This window comes from Pollachius pollachius (genome assembly GCF_949987615.1).
Source record: "Pollachius pollachius genome assembly, chromosome: 3".
NCBI classification, from domain to species: domain Eukaryota; kingdom Metazoa; phylum Chordata; class Actinopteri; order Gadiformes; family Gadidae; genus Pollachius; species Pollachius pollachius.
In genome coordinates this window covers 11,478,895-11,500,291 of record NC_136936.1, presented here as the reverse complement: position 1 = coordinate 11,500,291, position 21,397 = coordinate 11,478,895, and the positions used below count along the sequence as shown (strand labels likewise).

General features: G+C 49.2%; 1 protein-coding gene across 3 annotated transcripts in view; it reads left to right on the top strand.

Moving 5' to 3' along the window:
- frem2b (FRAS1 related extracellular matrix 2b) overlaps nucleotides 1-21,397 on the top strand; it is a 92,022-nt gene that overhangs the window by 54,738 nt on the left and 15,887 nt on the right. For all 3 annotated transcript variants that reach the window (XM_079731553.1, XM_079731554.1, XM_079731555.1), the window contains exons 7-14: nucleotides 8,625-8,774; nucleotides 13,876-14,085; nucleotides 15,222-15,419; nucleotides 16,715-16,879; nucleotides 17,741-17,923; nucleotides 18,390-18,520; nucleotides 19,440-19,595; nucleotides 20,977-21,280. In XM_079731553.1, coding sequence (XP_079587679.1) covers nucleotides 8,625-8,774; nucleotides 13,876-14,085; nucleotides 15,222-15,419; nucleotides 16,715-16,879; nucleotides 17,741-17,923; nucleotides 18,390-18,520; nucleotides 19,440-19,595; nucleotides 20,977-21,280 — 1,497 coding nt within the window. The remainder of the gene's footprint in view (nucleotides 1-8,624; nucleotides 8,775-13,875; nucleotides 14,086-15,221; nucleotides 15,420-16,714; nucleotides 16,880-17,740; nucleotides 17,924-18,389; nucleotides 18,521-19,439; nucleotides 19,596-20,976; nucleotides 21,281-21,397) is intronic.

The following is a 21,397-nucleotide window of genomic DNA, read 5'->3' as shown; positions in this document are numbered from 1 at the left end:
TGGAGGGATCGGAGAGAGAGGTGGGAAAGAGTGAAAAAGGAAGGAGAGGAGAGCGGGGAGAGTGGGAGAGAAAGGAGAGGAGAGATGGGGGAGAAGAGAGAAAGGAGGAGAGGGAGACGGGGGAGTGTAAGGGGAGGGGACGGGCCAATGATGACCGCACACCAGCAAACAGGAAGAGCATCATCGATGCAACGCAACCGTTGAAATAATCACGAGCACGAGGATTGTTGCATTCACTGGTGGCATGGAGTGCAGGTTCAACCCTTTGGTATCCATGGTAACCAGGGTAGTGGCCTGAGTAAAACCTGTAAATGATTCCCCGGGAAGTCCACTACAACACAACACAAGAATGCAAACCCACACAAAGCAACGCAACACAAACAACATAACACAACACAACGACGATTAAAGTATCTCTCTCCAGGCGATCCGACCTGCATGTGAGTAGGAGACGCAGGAAATATCCGCTCTGGAGTTTCAGGCTGTGAGGTGCAGAGGTCAGAGGTCAAGGGTGTTGTTGAGTGAAGTGCGGGGACTCATGGTGGCATTAAGATTAGATTATCTCTTCATTAGTGGCGAGCTCAAGGGGAAAGCACACACACACACACACACACACACACACACACACATACTCACCCACTTATAGACGAGGAAGTAATGAGCTGATTGTACTCATTCCTGGGAGAGGAAGGCTTGCTTGTGTTGGAGCCCGGCTCTCCACCAATCAGAGTAGGATTAGTTGAAGATACCATAAATGCTGTTTCTGCTGCAGACTCTCAGGCTGCAGCACAAAGCTCTCCGGGAAGGCCAGCGCATACCTGAGAGATAACATGCAAACATTTGCATGCAGACCCTCACACACACATATGGTGTGCACATATCCACACCTACACATTGCATGCAGATGCACACATATTTGTGTGAATATTTGCCTTTAATATGTATTGGATAATAATCCTTTCTCTCCCTCTCTTCTTTCCTCTCCGCTCACTCGCTCCCTCTGTCTGTCTCTCTCTCTTTCTCCCTCTCCTTCCCTATCTCTCTCTCCCTTTTCCTCCCTATTTCGCTCCCTCTTTCTTTCCCTCTCTCTCTCTTTCTCCCTCTCCTTCCCTATCTCTCTCTCCCTTTTCCTCCCTATTTCGCTCCCTCTTTCTTCCCCTCTCTCTCTCTTTCTCTCTGGCTCTGGCTCTGGCTCTCTCTCTCCCTTTCCCTCCCTCTCTTGCTCTCTTTCTGATGTTGTTGTGTTGTGATTGTGATGTTTTTGTGATGTAGTTTTGTTTTTGTGTTGTTGTGGTTTTGCAGCGGTTTCTGATATCAGAATGCAGACGGTGTGTTCACTGTCATAGACCCACACACCCTGGTTCATATTTACCTCACTGCTGTATCTGACACCTGTGTGTTGGGGCCCTGGGGCCCGTCAGGGGAGCCGGGGTGTTGGTGGGGGGCTCGTCCAGGGGGGATCTGACGGACAGCAGCTCGATGTTGTCACTGCGTGACCGCAGTGCCGGCTAGCAGCTTTTAACTATGATGGTTGTCTGGCCTGTCACTTAATGCTGTCTGGGCTGTGTGTATGTTTGTGTGTGTGTAGGTGTGTGTATGTGTGTGTGTGTGTGTGTGTGTGTGTGTGCGTGTGTGAGACAAAACAGTTTGAAACATGGCTTCGAGCTACATGCTGACATTCTGAGTCATCCTGGTTTTCATGACACGGCTACCTGCTGGTCAATCAGCATGCTGGACATAGACGCACACACACACACACACACACACACACACACACACACACACAGACACACACACACCCACACACACTCACACACTAACACTAGGGGTTAAAGGGTATGTGTATTGGTCAGCCCTATAAACCAAACATCACAGGGGTTTTTTATTGTAGCTAAACATGTTTTTATTGAAAAACGAATGTTCAGACATAAACCAAAAAGGGAAATATCTTCAAAAAGTTAAGTGACGCTCTCAGAGTCTGTGCTGCCGTCACTTGAGATGCGATTGGACGCGGTGTGCATTGCTAGGTCTGGCGCTGGGTTGGACAGATGGAAGTCTAGAGCCACAGAGCCCCTTTACTGTAACGGCCCATCGGAGCAGACTGGAAGATAAAAAGCACCGTCACACTTTGATTTCATGTTGATAGACTAATCTTTAAGAAAGTGCTGCTATTTTGTTCTAGCAATACTGTGCGACTTAATTGCCATATACTGCTGATCTATGCATTCCTTCGTTGAAGTTGTGTTTTAGTTATGGCAATTTAAAATATTTTTCATAGAAAGCAGGCGATAGTGTTTGGTTTACGTTTCCCTATTCTTCCGGAAACCAAGCTATCCATGTGGTTTACTGTTATAATAAGGAATGTGAGTCGAAATACAAATTTTAGTTTTTCAGGGTTTTATTTTGTCTATGTTTCTAAACTTTACTGAACCGTACCAAGCCTTGACACCACCATACCCTTTTGTACAGAACACACACACACACACACACACACACACACACACACACACACACACACACACACACACACACACACACACACACACACACACACACACACATACACACACACACACAGGCACACACACACACAGACATACACGGATATAAACTCACACACACACCAATGCCCACTCATACACTGATACACCAGCAGTTATAGACACTGAAATATTCACAAACAGACATATACTCATACAGACATATACTCAAACAGACAAATACATCCAGGGCCTGTTGTCTTATTCAGGATAAAGTCGCCAGAAAATTAACTAACATCATAAAAGCGGTATAGCTTAACCTTTAGAAAGAGATAGAGAGACGGGAGAGAAAGGGAGAGAGTGGAGGAAGGAGAGTGGAAGAAAGAGAGAGGGAAAGAAATGTCAAAGAAGTGTAAAAGAGAATGGAAAAAGAAACAGTGAAAGAAATAAAGCGATTGAGGAGTAAAGGGAGAGAGAGAGAGAGAGTGACTGATAGAGATAATGAGAGAGAAAGAGAGAGAGGGAATGAAAGAAAGAAAGTGTGAGTAAGAGTGAGTGTCTTAATATCCAGTAAGTGTTGTAAGGTCGCCTTATGACCCTCTCTGTCACTACGGAGCACTGCTCTGGGAACGATGAACATGTGTGTGTGTGTGTGTGTGTGTGTGTGTGCGCGTGTTTTTTTTGTGTGTGTGTGTTTGTGTGTGTGTGTGTGTGTGTGTGTGTGTGTGTGTGTGTGTGTGTGTGTGTGTGTGTGTGTGTGTGCGCGCGTGCCTGCTGCATTTCAATAAGCACATTCTAACTATAATGAATGAAACTGTGCATCCACACTTAGGCTCTCTCAGAGTCTCCACCTAGGAACATTTTTCCTTTTCTTTATAGATGAAGCCAGAAAGGCAATAGCCAGAGACAATGAAGATCATAATCAAACGTTTTGAACGACCCTCATTTCAAACGCACAACTCCTACTGACGCATTCAATATCACGAGCAGACTGCTCACTGCTGGGACTTTGACCTCTCCTCATGGGTCACCAGCCACCCCTCTCCCACCTGTGCTGACGTCACTGCGTCAGGTTCACCTGAAAGGACCTTGAGGTGATTCTAGGCGCTTCACGCTGGGGATAAGGAACATCTCTCTGCAGGCTGCAGCTAAGCCTGGGTATAGGTGGGGTTCTCAGCTGTGTGTCAGAGGATCAGGATGAAGGGAGAGGAGAGAGAGAGAGAGGAGATAAAGTGAGGGGGAGGGAAGGAGAGCACGGTGGGAGAGAGATAGGAAGAGAGAAACAGAGAGACTGGGGGACAGGGATAGAACGGAGAGAGAGCGGGAAGGAGAGGGACAAGGACTTAGAGACGACGGCCTAAGGCGACTGTTTCTCTGGCAGTTTGACCACACTTCAACTCTCCACCACTCTCCCACCGCGCGGCTCGCCTCTCTGCCACCCGGTGCAAGGCCGAGAAGGTGGTAATCGTTTCCTCAACCCCAGACCGGACTGATCCTCACACACCACAGCCACCGCTGGACAAAACACCACATTTACAAAACAACCTTGTAGCACCATGGTGATCGGCTGTAGCGCACAGAGAGAAAAAGATACAACAATGCAGTGCTTTGTCATTCCCAGACAGGGAGCTCTGGTAACACATCAGAAAGTAGAGGAAAGATTGGAAATGAACAAAAGGCAAAAACTAAAGTATGAGTGTAACCTTCTAAATAAATACAGATGATATATCTAGTTGCAGAATGTGGATTGTAACAATAGAGGGACAGACAAATGGAGACAGACGAGAGAAAGAGAGAACGAACCAGGGAAAGAGTGATGGAGAAAGAGATAGAGAGACTAATGGCGAGGGAGCGAGAGAAAGAGAACGATTGCCGAGGGATAGGGCCTGGCCTCCTATTTCATGCCGATTCGTGTCTTTCAACCTCAAATATTTCCCACACCTGTTCCGAGGACAACGAAACCCGCAGGTGGACGGTAATGAAAGGCAGCGTCCAGTTGATCCGCGGCCAGGGAAGCTAACGCCGCGTAGCGTCCCCCACTTTAATCATAGCTTCTAGAGCGCCAGCCGGGGCCAGAATTTACAGGGCGACTGACTGAGGAATGAGAGGATCCTGCTGTACAAGCGTTCTGCTTGTTTTTTACAACCCGCACCACCCAGCCACCCAAATATTTCCCCGGATACAGAAGACTGTATAAAACAGCAATTACCTCTGCGTGACAGAACAAGCTTTATGGAAGACATCGCCGGGAAATATCACAATGGGGGTACTCTTGTCATGGCGTCCACCTGAGAGGAGATACCGTCTCCACAGGCAGCCCGGAGGCACGGCGATCCAGCCCCCCACTGCATTGTGGGAAATTTTTGCTTTTTATTTTGCATAGGGTATTTTCAGAATCATAGTGCGTCCACGTGGAAACTCCAACAAGATTACTCGTAACTTTTAGATATTTTACAAGATTTTTCTGCACTCAACGCCGCTCTGAGATTGGTTACCTTGCTGAAATCTCAGCCGAAACCTTGTGTGCGATTAGTCAGAAAAGCAAGACGGGCTCGATTTATTTTGATCTGATTTCCTTGTCTCCATTGAGATCCCATCCGGTGTTAACTAATGGAATTCAGTGACCAAACTGAAACTGCATTAAATATAAAACAAGTGTGTCTGCAAAAGACTTCTTTGGTCTGGGCCGGACAAAATACAATCAACTTCTATTGAAGTTCCATGCCCAAGGTAGGCGAGTGAAGTCAGGGCTAAGTGACCACGGGCAGGACCTCCTCGTGGCCCAGAGAGTGCGGCTGGATCATGAATGCAGGTGGAGGGTGAGGCGGTGGTGGCAGGCTTGGCCTTCTTCTATTTATTGGCCTCTGGCTCTTTGAAGCTTGCCAATTTCTTCCCCCCCCACTCAACCCTTATCTGATTACTAGGCTGCTACAACAAGGGCCAACATCCCAGGCTGCCAACCTGTGCTGCACGGACGACTATATCTGATTACGACGCCAACACAGAGGCCAGATAAGGCAGCCAAAGCCTGTTTTGTTTGGCTGTTGTGGGGGAGGAGGGGGGGTGAGCGGGGGTGAGGTGGGGGAGAAATGCTGGCAGCTGCACTGCACACCTCCCGGTGCTCAGCTCTTTGTCTCCAGTTTGTTCTCAGCACAGATTTAAAGTGTTTGTCCTTTGCCTGCACCCAGGGGGGGGGGGGGGGGGGGGGGGGGGGGGGGGCGCTGAAGTTATTGTGCCTATATAGAGAGAGAGAGAGAGAGAGAGAGAGAGAGAGAGTGCAAGAAGGGAGAGAGAGGGAAAGGGAGAGGGGGGGTCACCCAGGGGAAGCTGCCGGATGCTCTTTTTTACTTCCTTTGCCAATCGTCTCGTGCGAAGGTGAGGCCCATTGTTGCAGAGTGTCATTCAGGCTGAAACCACACGGCCGCCCAGGTGTCACTTGAGAAGCAGGAATCAGATTAGTAAGAGGAAGGCTGTCTCAGCTCTGTGTGATGAACCCGCATTATACTGAGGTGTGTTGTCTGGCGCCGCGTACACGTGTTTAAGTTCTTCACTTTGGCTTCCTCTTGCGGCCTGAGTGTTGTGGCGATGCCAAGCCACGACGGGATCGTATCTCAAAGGAAGACGCTCCTCACGTCTGCCTCGACATTCGCCGCCGAGCGGATCCCATTCAGCGCACCCCGTCTGTAGTTTCTCATTGCAAGCGGCGTGTGCGCTCGGCGGTGAAGGGGAACTTGCTGTTGCACATACCGTCGGGGCGGCGTGCGTTCACCTCCTGCGCGAAGCGAAAACTGGTGGCGCCGTCCCTGTCTTCTGCATGCACCGCGAGACCAGGCAGAGCTAAACGCATCGTCATGGTAACCACATCTCTGTCCATGGCCGCGGCGATTCGTTTAATCTATTCATTATGCACTACTGCTCCTCCACCTCTCCTCGGAGCGGCCTTTGGGTTGTTATGGTTTAGTTGCGACTGGATGGTCGCGGCTTTAGGTTAAAACCAATTCTGGTAACAATGATCTCGTTTATCTGTTGTGGATTATACACACTACACACGAGATATAAATATGAGCTCAGGGGTCTGTGGATTGGGGAGTGGGGGGGTGGTGTTGGGGTGTCACCACACACCATAACAAACCTCCAGCAACAGTTTATGCATTGTATGGCTGTCTTGTCTGTTGTCTTTATTATCGTGTCTAGGGCTGCAGCGATTATTTGATTAATTGAATAGTTTGTCATTTGATTTGGATTATTGCATAAATGGCTTGAGCATTTCAAGTAGAAATGCAAAACAGTTGCCGCTCAATGCTTCAGAAATATATTTGGTTCATGAATCATTTTAAAATGAATACTTCATTTTTTCTCAGCTGCTTCTCAGAAGAAGCCAACACATTTAAGGAATCATTCGTAACTCTGCTTATTCATGACGGGCATTTGCTATTTATAACAACAATACGTACTAAAGAATATTAAAATATTCTTTCATTGAAGCCGTGGTTGTGTTGCTGAGGATAGACGTGTTGTTATGTTCAGTTTTGTTGTTGTGTGGTAGCCGGGTGTGCCAAGCCCTGTACACTCCATCCACTCGCACAACATTCACTAGCAGTCTCCTGTCCTTCACACGAAAGAAAATACCAAGTCCTCAAAGATTACAGAGAGAGCGAGAGAGAGAGAGAAATGACAGACTTGAAAGCAAGGGGAAGGTGGAAGAGAGTGAGAGGAGGGAGGGAGACAGATTGAGAAAATTAGAGAAACAGAAAATTAGAGCCAGGGAGGTGGAAGCAGGAAATAATGAGAGGGAGGACGAGAGAGACGAAGAGTGAAAGAGAGAGCCTATGCTATTACTTTAGCAATATTGTTACAGAACTTTCATGCAGAATATTTGAATTGAATTGAATTGAATTGAATTGAATTTCTTTGAATTTAATTGAATGAATTTAATTGAGAGTGCTGAGGGAGAGATAGAGAGATGAAGGGACAGAGTGAGGGAGAGAAAGAGTTTGTCTGTTTGTATATGTATGTGTTTGTGTGTGTGTGCGTGTTTGTGAGAGAGAGGGACAGCAAGGGAGAGAGTGAGAGCATGAGCGTGAGAGAGGAATGGACAGGGAGAGGGAGGGGGTTAGATAGAGTGAGGGACAAAGAGCGGGAGAGCCAGAGAGAGAGAGAGACAGATAGAATGAGGCAGAGTTTGTATGGTGTGAGAGGAGTTGAGCTGCGCTGGAATCTCCTCTCGGACTAATTGCAGTGGAGGCAAGCCTGAACTGGAACCGCCAGTATCCCCCAGACCTCCTGTCAGGCCTCCTGTCGGCTCCAAACATCACTAACACAGCCTCCCCCTCCTCCCCTCGCCCAAACTTCCCCCCGAAGCCTCCCCCACAACAGTGACTTCACCCCTGGGCCTCTCAGCTGTGTGGGGTGTTTGAAGCGCAGGTTTTTTTTTCCAGAATGTAAAACTAAAACCCACACAAACAAGCCCGAAAAACCCCACATACACATACCCTTTTTGATGCATCGTTCCCGGATGCCGGTGAGCACTGTTTAAGGATTTGAAATAATAGCGTGTGTGTGTGCATGGGCTGCCCATCGCACGGCTGCTTTCCCCCTGTAATCAGCAGTAATTGTGGCGAGTTGCGACGGCGATTACTGCATCAACTCACCAATTACATCAGGCGCTGTGCTCTCCCGTTGTGAGACACGGCAGGGACAAGATAGCTACTCACTACATGATACCTCTCTTCCTATCTCTGTGCTCCCCCTTTCCCTTCCTCCCCCTCCCCCTCCCTCTCTGTCTATGTCTTTCTGGTTGGCACAGGAAACATACAATTACAATGCCAAGGCGTGTTAAAACGTTAGGGTAGTTAAACATTTAATACAATAACCATTTACAAATAAAGCTCAAATAAAGTCAAAAGTACTCGCCCATGATTATACATTTACAGAGATGTGTTAACATTATGAAATTAATTATAGCGTCATTTGGCCATCAAATCTGCTGACTTTGCTGTTGAAACTTTCTTGATAGTGACTTTTATATAGTGACTTATACAGAATACTCGTCATCCTTTCTCTCTCTTGCTCTTTATGTCTCTCTACTAATTGTATCTCTGATTCTCCCTCCTCTCTCCCGCTCTCTCTCTCTCCCTCCCTCAGCTCCGGTGTTCTACCTGGGCCACGCCCTCTACCAGGTGGACGAGAGCGATGGCTTCGTGGAGGTGCAGGTGTGGCGGACGGGCACCGACCTGTCCAAGGTCGGCTCCGTCACCGTGCGATCCCGCAAGACCGACCCCGTCTCCGCTGAAGGTATAGGCCTCACAGGGAAACCCACCGGCAGGCAATAGCGCCCTCCGTACCTAGCCTCCCCTCTAACGCCAGGGCTCCACTGAATAAAGCCTTCATCCTGCCGTCGCGTCTCCTCTCCCCCCACACAGAGCCGTTCCCCACGCACCGTTTCTTTGAACATTGAACACGATCAATGTAGATGGATGTCATCATTCATGAGTGGAATCAGTTGAGTTGAGGCCCAGTGTCTGCCATCGACAACTGAAGCTCTGTGATTTTCTCTGCCCCTCGGAGCGGTAGAGCAGAGGAGCAGCGCGGGCGGCGGAGCACCTTGCATTGATTATTGCGGCAGCGTTTCCAAGCCGCATGCAGGGGCTGACGGAAGGCTCATTAAAGGAGAAGCTGGACGGCTCCGGCGGAGCCGAGCCCGTTAGAAAGCCTGGGTTTGGACTCCTCTGTCAGCACATCCATGAAGCAAAACAGCGTTCGAAAGACGCGGCGCTGGGTTGGCACAGCAGCGTCCTTTGGAGCATTGCTGGTCTTTTGAAATCATCGCAATGTGCTTCTAAAAAAAGCAGATGATGCACCACAACAACCCACTGAAGGTACACACATTCATTTTTATCCATTATTCTGGTGGCAGTTGGCTGAGTCCGAAACAAATCACTACTCGGTTGCCGGATGTGTGTTCCCTGCTCGACCAATCAATCCACAGATGTGCTGACAGAGACGCATGAACCGGCCCTCAGGCAACGACTTCCCCAAACCTTGCCCGGTGATTGATTGTCGAAAGTCAATCGATTGGTTCACGGATAAATAATGACGATGACGTTGGTACGATCATGAGGTTGTGAGAGAAACAAAAAACACTAAGTGGGGGGGGGGGGGGGCTTACGGGCAACCACTGGAGAGAGTCACCAAGCATGAATAGTAATCAGGACGTTTAGAGCCCCCCTCGCCAGGCTGTCACGGCTGGCCTCGTTCCTGCTAGCTGAGCCGCCTGAGGAGGCGTGGGATTAGCGTGGGGCGCTACATGACCTGTGGAATGTAAACAGTGTTTTGGCTTGAGTGGCGGGGGGTTGGCGCTCGGGGGTGGTCGCTGTTGTCAGGACATTGCTCACAAGGACCGACAGGTAGAGACAGCGTTATGGTCACACAGGGTGAAACTCTGATCCAGGATCTGTCTGCGGCAGAGCCCACCACTCTTCTCCTCTCCCTCTCGGAGCCGTAAGCACTCCTCCTCCTCCGTCTGCTCCTCCAACTCCTCCTCTCCAGTCCTCCATCCCCCCCCCCCCCACCCCTGCCGTCCTCCCCCTTCCCCCCTCCTCCTTATCCCCCTCGTCGTCTTTCACCTCCCCCCTCCCCCTCCCTGTTCTCCTCTTCCTCCTCCTCCTCCTACTCCTATCCCCCCATCCCCCTCCATGTTCTCCTCCTCCTCCCCCCCGTCCCCTCCATGTTCTCCTACTCCTCCCCCCCGTCCCCCTCCATGTTCTCCTCCCCCCGGTCCCCCCCGTCCCCTCCATGTTCTCCTCCTCCTCCCCCCCGTCCCCCTCCATGTTCTCCTCCTCCTCCTCCCCCCGTCCCCTCCATGTTCTCCTCCTCCTCCCCCCCGTCCCCTCCATGTTCTCCTCCTCCCCCCCCCCGTCCCCTCCATGTTCTCCTCCTCCTCCCCCCGTCCCCCTCCATGTTCTCCTCCTCCTCCCTCCCGTCCCCTCCATGTTCTCCTCCTCCTCCTCCCCCCCGTCCCCCTCCATGTTCTCCTCCTCCTCCCCCCGTCCCCCTCCATGTTCCCCTCCTCCTCCCCCCCGTCCCCCTCCATGTTCTCCTCCTCCTCCTCCCCGTCCCCTCCATGTTCTCCTCCCCCCGGCCTCCCCCGTCCCCCTCCATGTTCTCCTCCTCCTCCCCCCCGTCCCCCTCCATGTTCTACTCCTCCTCCTCCCCCCCGTCCCCCTCCATGTTCTCCTCCTCCTCCTCCCCCCCGTCCCCCTCCATGTTCTCCTCCTCCCCCCCCCGTCCCCTCCATGTTCTCCTCCTCCTCCCCCCCCCCGTCCCCTCCATGTTCTCCTCCTCCTCCCCCCCCCCGTCCCCTCCATGTTCTCCTCCTCCCCCCCCTGTCCCCTCCATGTTCTCCTCCTCCTCCCCCCGTCCCCCTCCATGTTCTACTCCTCCTCCTCCCCCCCTGTCCCCTCCATGTTCTCCTCCTCCTCCCCCCGTCCCCCTCCATGTTCTACTCCTCCTCCTCCCCCCCGTCCCCCTCCATGTTCTCCTCCTCCTCCCCCCCGTCCCCCTCCATGTTCTCCTCCTCCTCCCCCCCGTCCCCTCCATGTTCTCCTCCTCCTCCTCCCCCCCGTCCCCTCCATGTTCTCCTCCTCCCCCCCCCCCCCCGTCTCGTGGTCCTCTTGCTCCTCCACAGTTCGACCAGCTTTTCTTTGTGTGTTCCAGGGTCAACCACAAGTATTTCATATCGCTGACACATACACACAAACTCAGCCGGCCTCATGTGGGTCTGTGAGAGGTTGTCTCATCAATACCTGGACCTTTCACAGCCGGGGGGAACAGCAACCCTGACTGCCCACGATCTGAAGGTCTCCTCACCTCCCCTGCGAGTCCTCAGCACACACTGCTTCTCTCCTCTCCTCTGACTTAGTGGGTGGTTTATACACCGCTCCTGTCCTCTCCTCTGACTTATGAGTTGGAGTTTACCAATGAGTTGGTAAACTCCATCCTCCTCTCCTCTCCTCTGAATAAGGAGGTGATAAACTCACTCCTCCGCTCCTCTCCTCTGAATAAGGAGGTGGTTAATTCACTGCAACTCTCCTCTCCTCTGATTTAGAAGTTGGTAAACTCACTCCTCCTCTCCTCTCCTTTGAATAAGGAGGTGATAAACTCACTCCTCTTCTCCTCTCCTCTGACTAAGGAGGTGGTTGTTTCACTCCTCTTCTCCTCTCCTCTGACTTAGGAGGTGGTTTAACTTTATTGAGGAACGGTCATCTGTGCACCCTCTGTTAATTAATGCACTTGTTAACCAAACTTTTTTTTCAGACTCCCCTTTTGGCAAAAATAAGTAATCCCCCTCTCAGCCATTCCAACTGTTCTCAGTAAAACGTTATAACAAACACAGGCATTACTCCCTTCAAATGAAATAAATAAACTTTTAGCTCAGCAAAGTGATGAATTCCATTCACTTTTACAGAACAGCGAATCATTTCATCAACATATCGCCCCTAAGCTTTCAGAAGACCTTGTTGCTATCAGTCCTTGTCGCTATCATTTTCCCGGTAAACTTGTAGAGCATTCATTTCGTTTGTGCTTTAAAGAATTTATAGCCGCCGTGACGTGTAGACCGTTTAGTCCTCAGACATTCCTCAGACACTCACGGTCATGGCATTCACAGGCCTAACAATTGCGCGCTTTTCTTGGGGAGCTTCAACACTTTGGAGGAGTGCGACACGCGTCCAATCACGGCTTGGACCGTGCACGAGACCCCTGATGAAATCCTTCTCGGCTCAGTCCTTTATTCATCGCTCTGGTGTGCAACACATTTCTAATTGTTCGTTCCGGTCTTTGAGTTGCTTTTATACAGGGTGCGATTGAGCTTTTCCCCTCATTAAAATGCGTAATATTAGCCACTCTATCCCATCTTTCCTGCATCCCTCCTGCAGTACCCCTGCACCTCCGACTCTGGGAGACAAGTCAATTAATTGAAGGGGAAAGTCATGTGGAGAAAATTGTGTTCCAAATTGTTTTCATTCTCTGGAATTACAGCTGTACTCGTTTCTGTTCTACAACGTTTGGGCACGGAGCGAATTCTAACTTTGACAAGACCTAACTTGTGCTCAGCTTAACGCCAGAGTTACAGCGCGATGCGAGTGGAATCACAATGCGGAGGGTTTGGAGCCTTGAGACCGGCCAAGTGGAAAACCCTCCTGCTAACAGGAAGGATGGGCCGCTATAATATTTTACGTCCAAGGGACCGTGAACTAGAGAGGGCCGAGAGGGCCGCGGTGAGAATTAATGAATGCTCAACCGCCCTCAAGGCTGGAGGCTCTCCACGTTGTGATTCTAATTGACTGCCGCTGTAGCCATAGCGTTTCACACAGCACAAGTTACACAAGTTTGTTTTTTGCCCACATTAGATTCCAAAATTTAGCCTAGATTCTAACAAATTCTTTCCACACATTAATTAACCAAGATTGCCAACCTGGATGTATCTCTTCAAAGTATCTTTCCATTAGGAGTTGCTTTTCAAGCTATCTTTCACCTGTTTTGCTTCTTTGTTCATGTATTGTCCACTTATCCACCCACAAATACATTAAGGTGTATACCTTAGATAAGGTAAAAAAATTCTGTTCAGATTGGGCCGATTGCTTGGATCATAGTATTGCTGCTTGTAGCTTTGTCGAGGACTGCTCATCCAAACAAGCTCACACTGCACTCCCTTTGGCACTCAGCAATACATCCGCAAAGTGGGAAGTGGATCAGATGAATAGTACAAATAGTCGAGAAGGACAGACAGACATGCATAAATACATACATTCAGACAGAAATACATACATACTTACATACAAACAGAAATACAGACATACATACATACATCCAAACTTACATACTTACAGAAATACATACATACATACAGAAATACAGAAATGCACAGAGAAATACATACATACAGAGACTCCTTCCATTTCAAGATTCAAGGTATATTCTCCGGTCCTTTATGTTAGAGGGGATCAAGGTATATACTTTAAGTTAGGGGGTGATATATCATTCAGGTACCCGTTTTGAGTTTCAAGGAGATGTAAGGTATATGTTTTAAGTGGTAATTTATGTTTTTAGCTTGGGGCTGATTTATTTATAACATTATACCGGAGCATTATAATGTACTGGTAAATGAATCACCGGCCGACATGAGACAGGATATGCTCACTCTGCATTATATTTTATATCTCATATATCCTGAATGCACACACATACATGCAAGCATGCACACACACCCATGGACAGATGCTCTCTCTCTTTCTCTACTACACAAAGACACACACACGCATACACATACAAACACACACACACCAACACACACCCCCCCCTCATATGTGACCCATATCTGTGTTTTGTGGTGCAGCTGGCGAGGACTACGTGGGCATCAGCAGGAACCTGGACTTCGCTCCTGGGGTCAGCATGCAGACGGTGAGGGTGGCGGTGCTGGATGACCTGGGCCAGCCCCGTCTGGAGGGGGCTGAGAGCTTCCAGCTGGTCCTCCGTATGCCCATGAACGGAGTCCTGGGAGAGCCCAGCAAGACCACGGTGCTCATCAACGACTCCGTCTCAGACCGTGAGGACCTCATGTTTGTTATGAGTTGTTGTTGTTCTTCATCGTCGTGGTCACCATAGTTGCAGTGGTAATAGTCTAATGTTTTATTAATGTTTTTATATTATTATGGCCCCCCACTAGTCAAAGACTAACCCTTTTCAGCTGTGACGACCAGATGTTTGTTTTGAGTTGTTCTTCTTCGTCGTTGGCACCATATCTGTAGCGGTAATAGTCTGACATGTTTTTAAATTATTAAGGCCCCCACTAGTCAACGACTAACCCCTTTTCAGCTGTGAGGACCAGAACTGAATTATTATTATAAGTGTTATTGATACGTTTTTATTTTGTATTATTTTATAATTACAATTATTATTATTAAATGTATTACTAGTATTTTTCCAATTATTGATCTTTAAAAAAAATATATAGTAGTCATAGTTGCAGTAGAAGTAGTAGGAGAAGTAGTATCAATCGTAGTTCTAGTATTAATATTATTCTTATTCAGTTGATCATGATTTTAATATGATATTTGTTAGTATTGCTCGTAATAGGTGGAGTAGCAGTATGACAAATACTTGTTTCTTTTGTCTTACTTTTTTATAGTAGTAATACTAGTGTTATTGCTATGAACAAAATTCATTAAGATTATTAGTAATATTATAATTTTAAAGTAATAATAACAGTGATATTTACTGTTGTAACGGTTAAGGTGCTTGCACACCGCTGTGCGGCAACCGCCGTTATAACCGCCTCGCTGCCGGAGGGTTCAGCGCGGCGGTGTGAAGGGCCAGGCGTTTTCAAGGTGCTGCTGCCGCCGAGGGTTTCGACACGGGGAAAGCTGAGCGGTACGGCAAAATCTGTGCGCGTTCACGTGGGCGGCAACCGCTTCCTGGTTTTCAGCCGCTCTTGTAACCGGCTGCCCTCTGCCGCCCTTCCCTCATTGAAATGAATGGAGGCGGCGAGTTGCCGCGCGGCGGTGTGAAAGCAGCTTTATTCTTTTTTATGGGGCTGTGTGGGAGTGCTCTTTGCCACTATTTGCTACATAACAATAGTACTAACCTTATCCTTATTAACACATTGAGTGATGTATATATTCCGTGCTTGATCGCGAGTTATCGATGTGTTTGATTATTGATCTACGGTTACTCCGGCGGCAGTGCCGATGGTGCAGTTCCGGGACGCGGTGGTCTCGGGGGAGGAGAGCGGCGGCGGGGTCGTGGCGGTGGTGTACCGCAGCGGCGACCTCAGCTATCGCTCCACTGTGCGGTGCTACACCCGCCAGGGCACCGCCCAGGTCATGATGGACTTCAACGAGAGGCCCAACACTGACGCCTCCATCCTCACGTTCCTACCAGGTAAGCCCTGTTTATGCTTGATTATAGAGTGAGATACAGAGGAGGGTATGGGAGATAGAGAGGAGGACATGCAGCAAAGGACCACGGGCAGGAGTCGAACCCGGGTCGCTGCGTTCTGGACTGTGGTACATGCCCTACCCGTCGTGCCACCAGGGCGCCCCAGTTATGCCATTTATTTAGCCAGAGGGCTTTTACTTGTTTACTTAGTTCAACCCCCGCTTTACCCGGGCGAACAGCGGGGCTCCACCGGAAACAACATCCTCGCATCACCTCCGGTGTCACGCCATCACTGTGTGCGCTCCACAGGGTTTGAATTGGAACAACATCAGACGGTCGTTTCATCATTCGTCATTTCGTCATTCGTCATTTCATCAATCGTCATTTCATCATTCGTCGTTTCATCCTTAGTCATTTCATCATCGTTTGCAATTTCATCGTAGTTTGTGAGTGAAAGCGTCGTTGGGTAGACAAGCATTCGCCCGTCTGGAATTGACGCTGATCGACAGTGTTTTGCTTGGACAATGGAGCCATCAGAGGCGCTGCAACACAGTGGAGCACCTTCTATTGAATGTTACAACAGCGGCGCAATATGGCCACTTTCAAACGCTTCTGGAACGCTCAATAATATAAACGCAGCGCAGCAAACGGTCAAACTGAGGAGTGAACCGTAACAGTCTCAAGATATAACCAGGAAAAGTCTCACCAGGGACAACCAAACAAGGTTAAACCAGGGTAAACCAGTCTTAACCAGTATCTCATTTGCTGCCACCGTCTAACCCCAGTCTTACCCAGGCTCCACTGTCTGGCCCGTTTTGGAGCGGGGTCTGAGCCGGTATCATAGCCTCTCCTGGAGTCACGTTAAGAGCAGAAGATGAATGTCCTGGAAGGGAACAATAAATCTCCGAGATGTTATCCTACATTCCCTCCCAGTATTATATTACATCCTCCTCGGCTCCTGTGTGTGTGTGTGTGTGTGTATCTCCATGTCGGAAAAACAATCCCAATCGATGTCTACATCTCGGACTGGAACGGAGCTTGTTTGCACCTGCAGATGTGTTAGTACCTTAGATGGTGTGACAACACAGACATCACGTCTGTTTATATTAACGCGGGGCTTTATTCTCTTTATACCACGCCTGGAGTCTCTCTTCCTCCAGCTTGTTTTGTGTTGCTGTTTAAAGCTGACATATTCAGGATAAATCAATGACGGCGTTGCCGCGGGGATCTTGAAGACGCGCTAACAGCGACGTGTCCCGGTGTTGGAGCTGACCCCCCCCCGCTTGTCTCCGTCTCAGGGGAGGTGGAGAAGCCCTGCCTGCTGACGCTGGTGGACGACACAGAGCACGAGGAGGTGGAGGAGCTCCGGCTGGTCCTGGGGAACCCCCGCAGCGCCTCCCCGTTCGGAGCCTCCATCGGGGCCCGGAACGAGACGCTCGTCAGGATCCAGGACCAGGCGGACAGTAAGACACAGCGAGACAGACTGACCAGGAGACGAACTGACAGGCAGGCAGGCAGAGAGAAAGACTGACCAGGAGACGGACTGACAGACAGTAAGACACAGCATGACAGACTGACCAGGAGACGGACTGACAGACAGTAAGACACAGCATGACAGACTGACCAGGAGACGGACTGACAGACAGTAAGACACAGCATGACAGACTGACCAGGAGACGGACTGACAGACAGGCAGGCAGAGAGAAAGACTGACCAGGAGACGGACTGACAGACAGTAAGACACAGCATGACAGACTGACCAGGAGACAGACTGACAGACAGGCAGGCAGAGAGAAAGACTGACCAGGAGACTGACTGACAGACAGGCAGACAGACAGAGAGAAAGACTGACCAGGAGACGGACTGACAGACAGACAGACAGAAAAACAGACAGACAGACAGACAGACAGAGAGACAGACAGACAGAGAGAAAGACTGACAAGGAAACTGACTGACAGATATATACAGTATATATAGATATATAGATGGATAGATCAATGGACAGACAGACGGATAAAAAGCTATATAGATAGATGAATGGACAGACAGAAAGACAGACAGACAAATGGACGGATAGATAGATAGATAGATAGATAGATAGATAGATAGATAGATAGATAGATAGATAGATAGATAGATAGATAGATAGATAGATAGATAGATAGATTAATGGAAAGACAGATGGATTATTGGACAGAACGATGGAGGGATATATAGAGATTTATACAGAGATAGATAGCTGACTCAATTGACTGCCAGATCAGTGCGATGTCGTCGGTTCAACACCCTGTAACCACAGCATGTCACGTGGGTCCCCCCCTCAGGGTCCATCATCAGGTTTGGGGAGACCAGGTTCAGCGTGCTGGAGCCCGGGGAGGCGGGCCAGGTGTCCCTGGTGAGGATCCCCGTGGTGCGCGTGGGCGACACCTCCAAGGTGTCCCTGGTCCGCGTGCACACCAAGGACGGATCGGCCATCTCGGGGGAGGACTACCACCCCATCTCCCAGGGTGGGGAAGGCTTTCACACAACACTTAGCGCTAACAGCCGCCCACACACATGCAAGCACACACACACAAACCAGACGCACATACACGAACACACACACGCAAACAACCACACACACAAATACAGAACCGCACACACACACAAAAACAGAACCGCACACACACACACAAACTGAACCACTCACTCAGGCACACACAAACACACACCCACCTCTTAACACACATCATGAAATTTGTAGCTCTTTTATGCACCAGTGTATGCTAGCACAGGACACTCAATGCTTTCACACGCTGCTTCACATTAGCACCTTTTTCCTGGTTATCTTTAGCTTTCCAGCGGGATCGTTACAAGAAATGTAATTTAATATATATCCCTCTGTCCATCTCTCTACCCATCCATCTATCCACTCATCTCCCTGCTTCTCTACCCCTCTATCGTCCGTCCGTCCGTCCGTCTGCCCACTCACAGAGCTGGTGTTCAGGGCAGGAGACCAGCAGCACCACGTAGAGGTGGAGGTCTTGTTTGACGGCGTGAGGGAGATGAGGGAGGCGTTCACCGTCCACCTGAGACCTGACGAGAACATGGTGGCCGAGACTAAGGTGACCATCACCCAAAGTTCCCTTCCGGCATTGATAATAGTAACTATGAAAATGCATTGCATTAATGTATGGCCTTCCGAGACACTCAAACACACCTAACAGTGGCGAATCACAACTGTGGATGTGGAGGAGCAAGATGTTCTAATGTTTTCAATGCATCTCTTCGCTTCTTATGTGCTCACATTCTTCTCACGCAATGTTGTCCCTGACAAATGTATTAATTCAATCATATTAAGTATTTATTGAATATCAACCTTATAAAATGTTTTAAGGTGACCTTTTCTTATTCCTGATATATATATATATATTTAATAAAGTAGATAATATAAATAGTTAATTTGATTGAATAAAGACATAACAGACATTTAATATCGTACCATCTCATTATATAGTCAGCCTATAAACTGGCAGGCGCTGTCAGCCCTGGGGGTGGGGGGGGGGGGGGGGGGGGGGGGGGGGGGGGTAGTTTAGTGGCTAGGGTGCTGGGTTGCATAATGTCCGCAGCCTAACCTGCAAGGCATCCTTGAGCAAGATGCCCTAATCTCTAATGACATCCGTAATGACCTGTATCTGAATTAACTGCAGAAGAACGTATTCGGGCAAAGGCGTCTGCTCGAACGGCTAAATAGGAACGGCTCAATAGTGTGAACCATGCACGGCAGCCTGCTCATCAGGAGTGGTTAAAAGTAAGTCAGGTGCGGTGCCTTGCCCAAGGACACCTCGACACTTTACCAAGGAGGGGGACGAAGGAGGGAGGCGGATCAAAGCGCAGAGCTCATCCGTCTGCACCGCCATCTGCTGCACCTCCTCCACCCCGCCGCCACTCCGGATTCCGCCACTCAACTGTCGCATTCCTAACGAGCTCCTAACGACCAATTAGCGGTTCGTTAACACAGCGTCTCTTGTCCTTGCTCGTCAGATGAGCAAAGCAATCGTCTACATCGAGGAGGGCAGCAGCATGGCCGACGTCACCTTCCCCGCCCTGCCCTACGTGGTGTCACTGCTGCTCTACGACGACCCCGAGCTCAGCCGGGACGCGCCCCCTGCCGCCGGCTACCCCGTCATCTGTGTCACCGTAGGTTCCGGTCCCAGATCCAGTTCGTTCTGGTGTGTGCTGGCCGTTTCAACTGTTGTCGTAGGTTCTAGTCCAAGCCGAATGTCACATTGTGATCAGGTTGCGTTAAACTGTCACCGTAGGTTCTGGTACTATCTGTCGCGTGTTCTGGCCGTTTCAACTGTTGTCGTAGGTTCTAGTCCAAGCCGAATGTCACAATGTGTTCAGGTTCCTTTAAGCTGTCACCATAGGTTCTAGGCCCTTGAAACTGTTTCAATAGTTTGTAGTTTATTCAAACTGTCACCATAGGTTTCTGTCCCTTCAAACTGTTTCAGTAGGTTGTCGTTTATTCAAACTGTCCCCATAGGTTCAGCTTTGAACTGTTACAATACGTTATAGGTCATTCAAAATGTCCACATAGGTTCTAGTCCACTCAAAGTGTGGACTAGAACCTATGTTACTTACTGTTCTAGCCCTTGTTACTTATCCATCATATATTCTGCCTTGTCCTAGTTGACACATTCCTTTAAATAGTTTCCATATGTTGGAGACCTTTAAACTGTTAACCTATCTACAGTGTGTTAAAGTCTTTAAACTGATAGACACACACATAGAAAAAATATGGATAAATAGTGCTTTGGTAATGTAAATGAACATTCCAGGCCAATTAAAGCCCTGTGAATCTTAAATCTACAGTATTAGATTTACAGATAGGTAGCAGTCCTTGAAAAATGTTTCCTTTTAAAGATGTTTAAACCCGTAACTTTAACTATCTAACATAATAATTTGAACCATAGACGGTGTTTCTCTATTTTATAATCATTAAACATATAGACCATACTGTGATGCTGCATTTTATAGTGATTTTAACTGTGCAGTAATAGACTGCAGGCCATACTTTATAGTAATTTAATCCGCAGTCAGGGTTAATGTAGTTCGCAGTCATTTAGCCGTGTAGGTTGTGTCAAAGCGTATACTCTGAGGTCATCTGTTTGAGATGCTACTCGCACTAATCCCCGGGTTTCGTTTAGGGGAGCTATTTCTGCGGCAGCAGATTCATAACAAGACAATTAGGCTGATGGGAAGCCATCTTAAACATTCTGTTCTCGCCTAAACCACGGCAGCTGTTTGTTCGCTTCATCTGGGGGTAACTCCTAACTGTCTCTCTTTCTCTCCCTCTCACTCCCCTCTACTCACATCTTTCTATCCATTGATCTATTTTTCATCCATCCCTTTATCTTTCTATCTATATATTTCTGTCTATTCTTCTTCTGTCTGTCTATTTGCCTATGATCTATCAATCCATCTCTACGTCCATCTGATTAACCATCTATCTCTCACTATCATTCTATCCGTCCGTCCATCCACCTCTCTCTCCGTCTCTCCCTCCCGCTCTCCGTAGGCCTGTAACCTCAAGTACGTGGACTTCCACAAGACGGGCTCCATCTGTGCCAGTGAGAACATCAACAACACGCTGACGCGCTACCGCTGGCTGGTGAGCGCGCCCGCGGGCCCTGGCGGCGTCACCAGCCCCCTGCGCGAGGTGGACTTCGACACCTTCTTCAGCTCCTCCAAGCGCATCACCCTGGACTCGGTGTACTTCCAGGCGGGCTCCAGGGTGCAGTGTGCCGCCCGGGCAGTCAACGGACACGGGGACCAGGGGCTGGAGCTCAGCAGCTCCCCCGTGTCCATCAGCCTGGAGGAAGGTGGGTGGGCACACCTGTCTGTCTGTCTGTCTGTCTGTCTGTCTGTCTGTCTGTCTGTCTGTCTGTCTGTCTGTCTGTCTGTCTGTCTGTCTGTCTGTCTGTCTGTCTGTCTGTCTG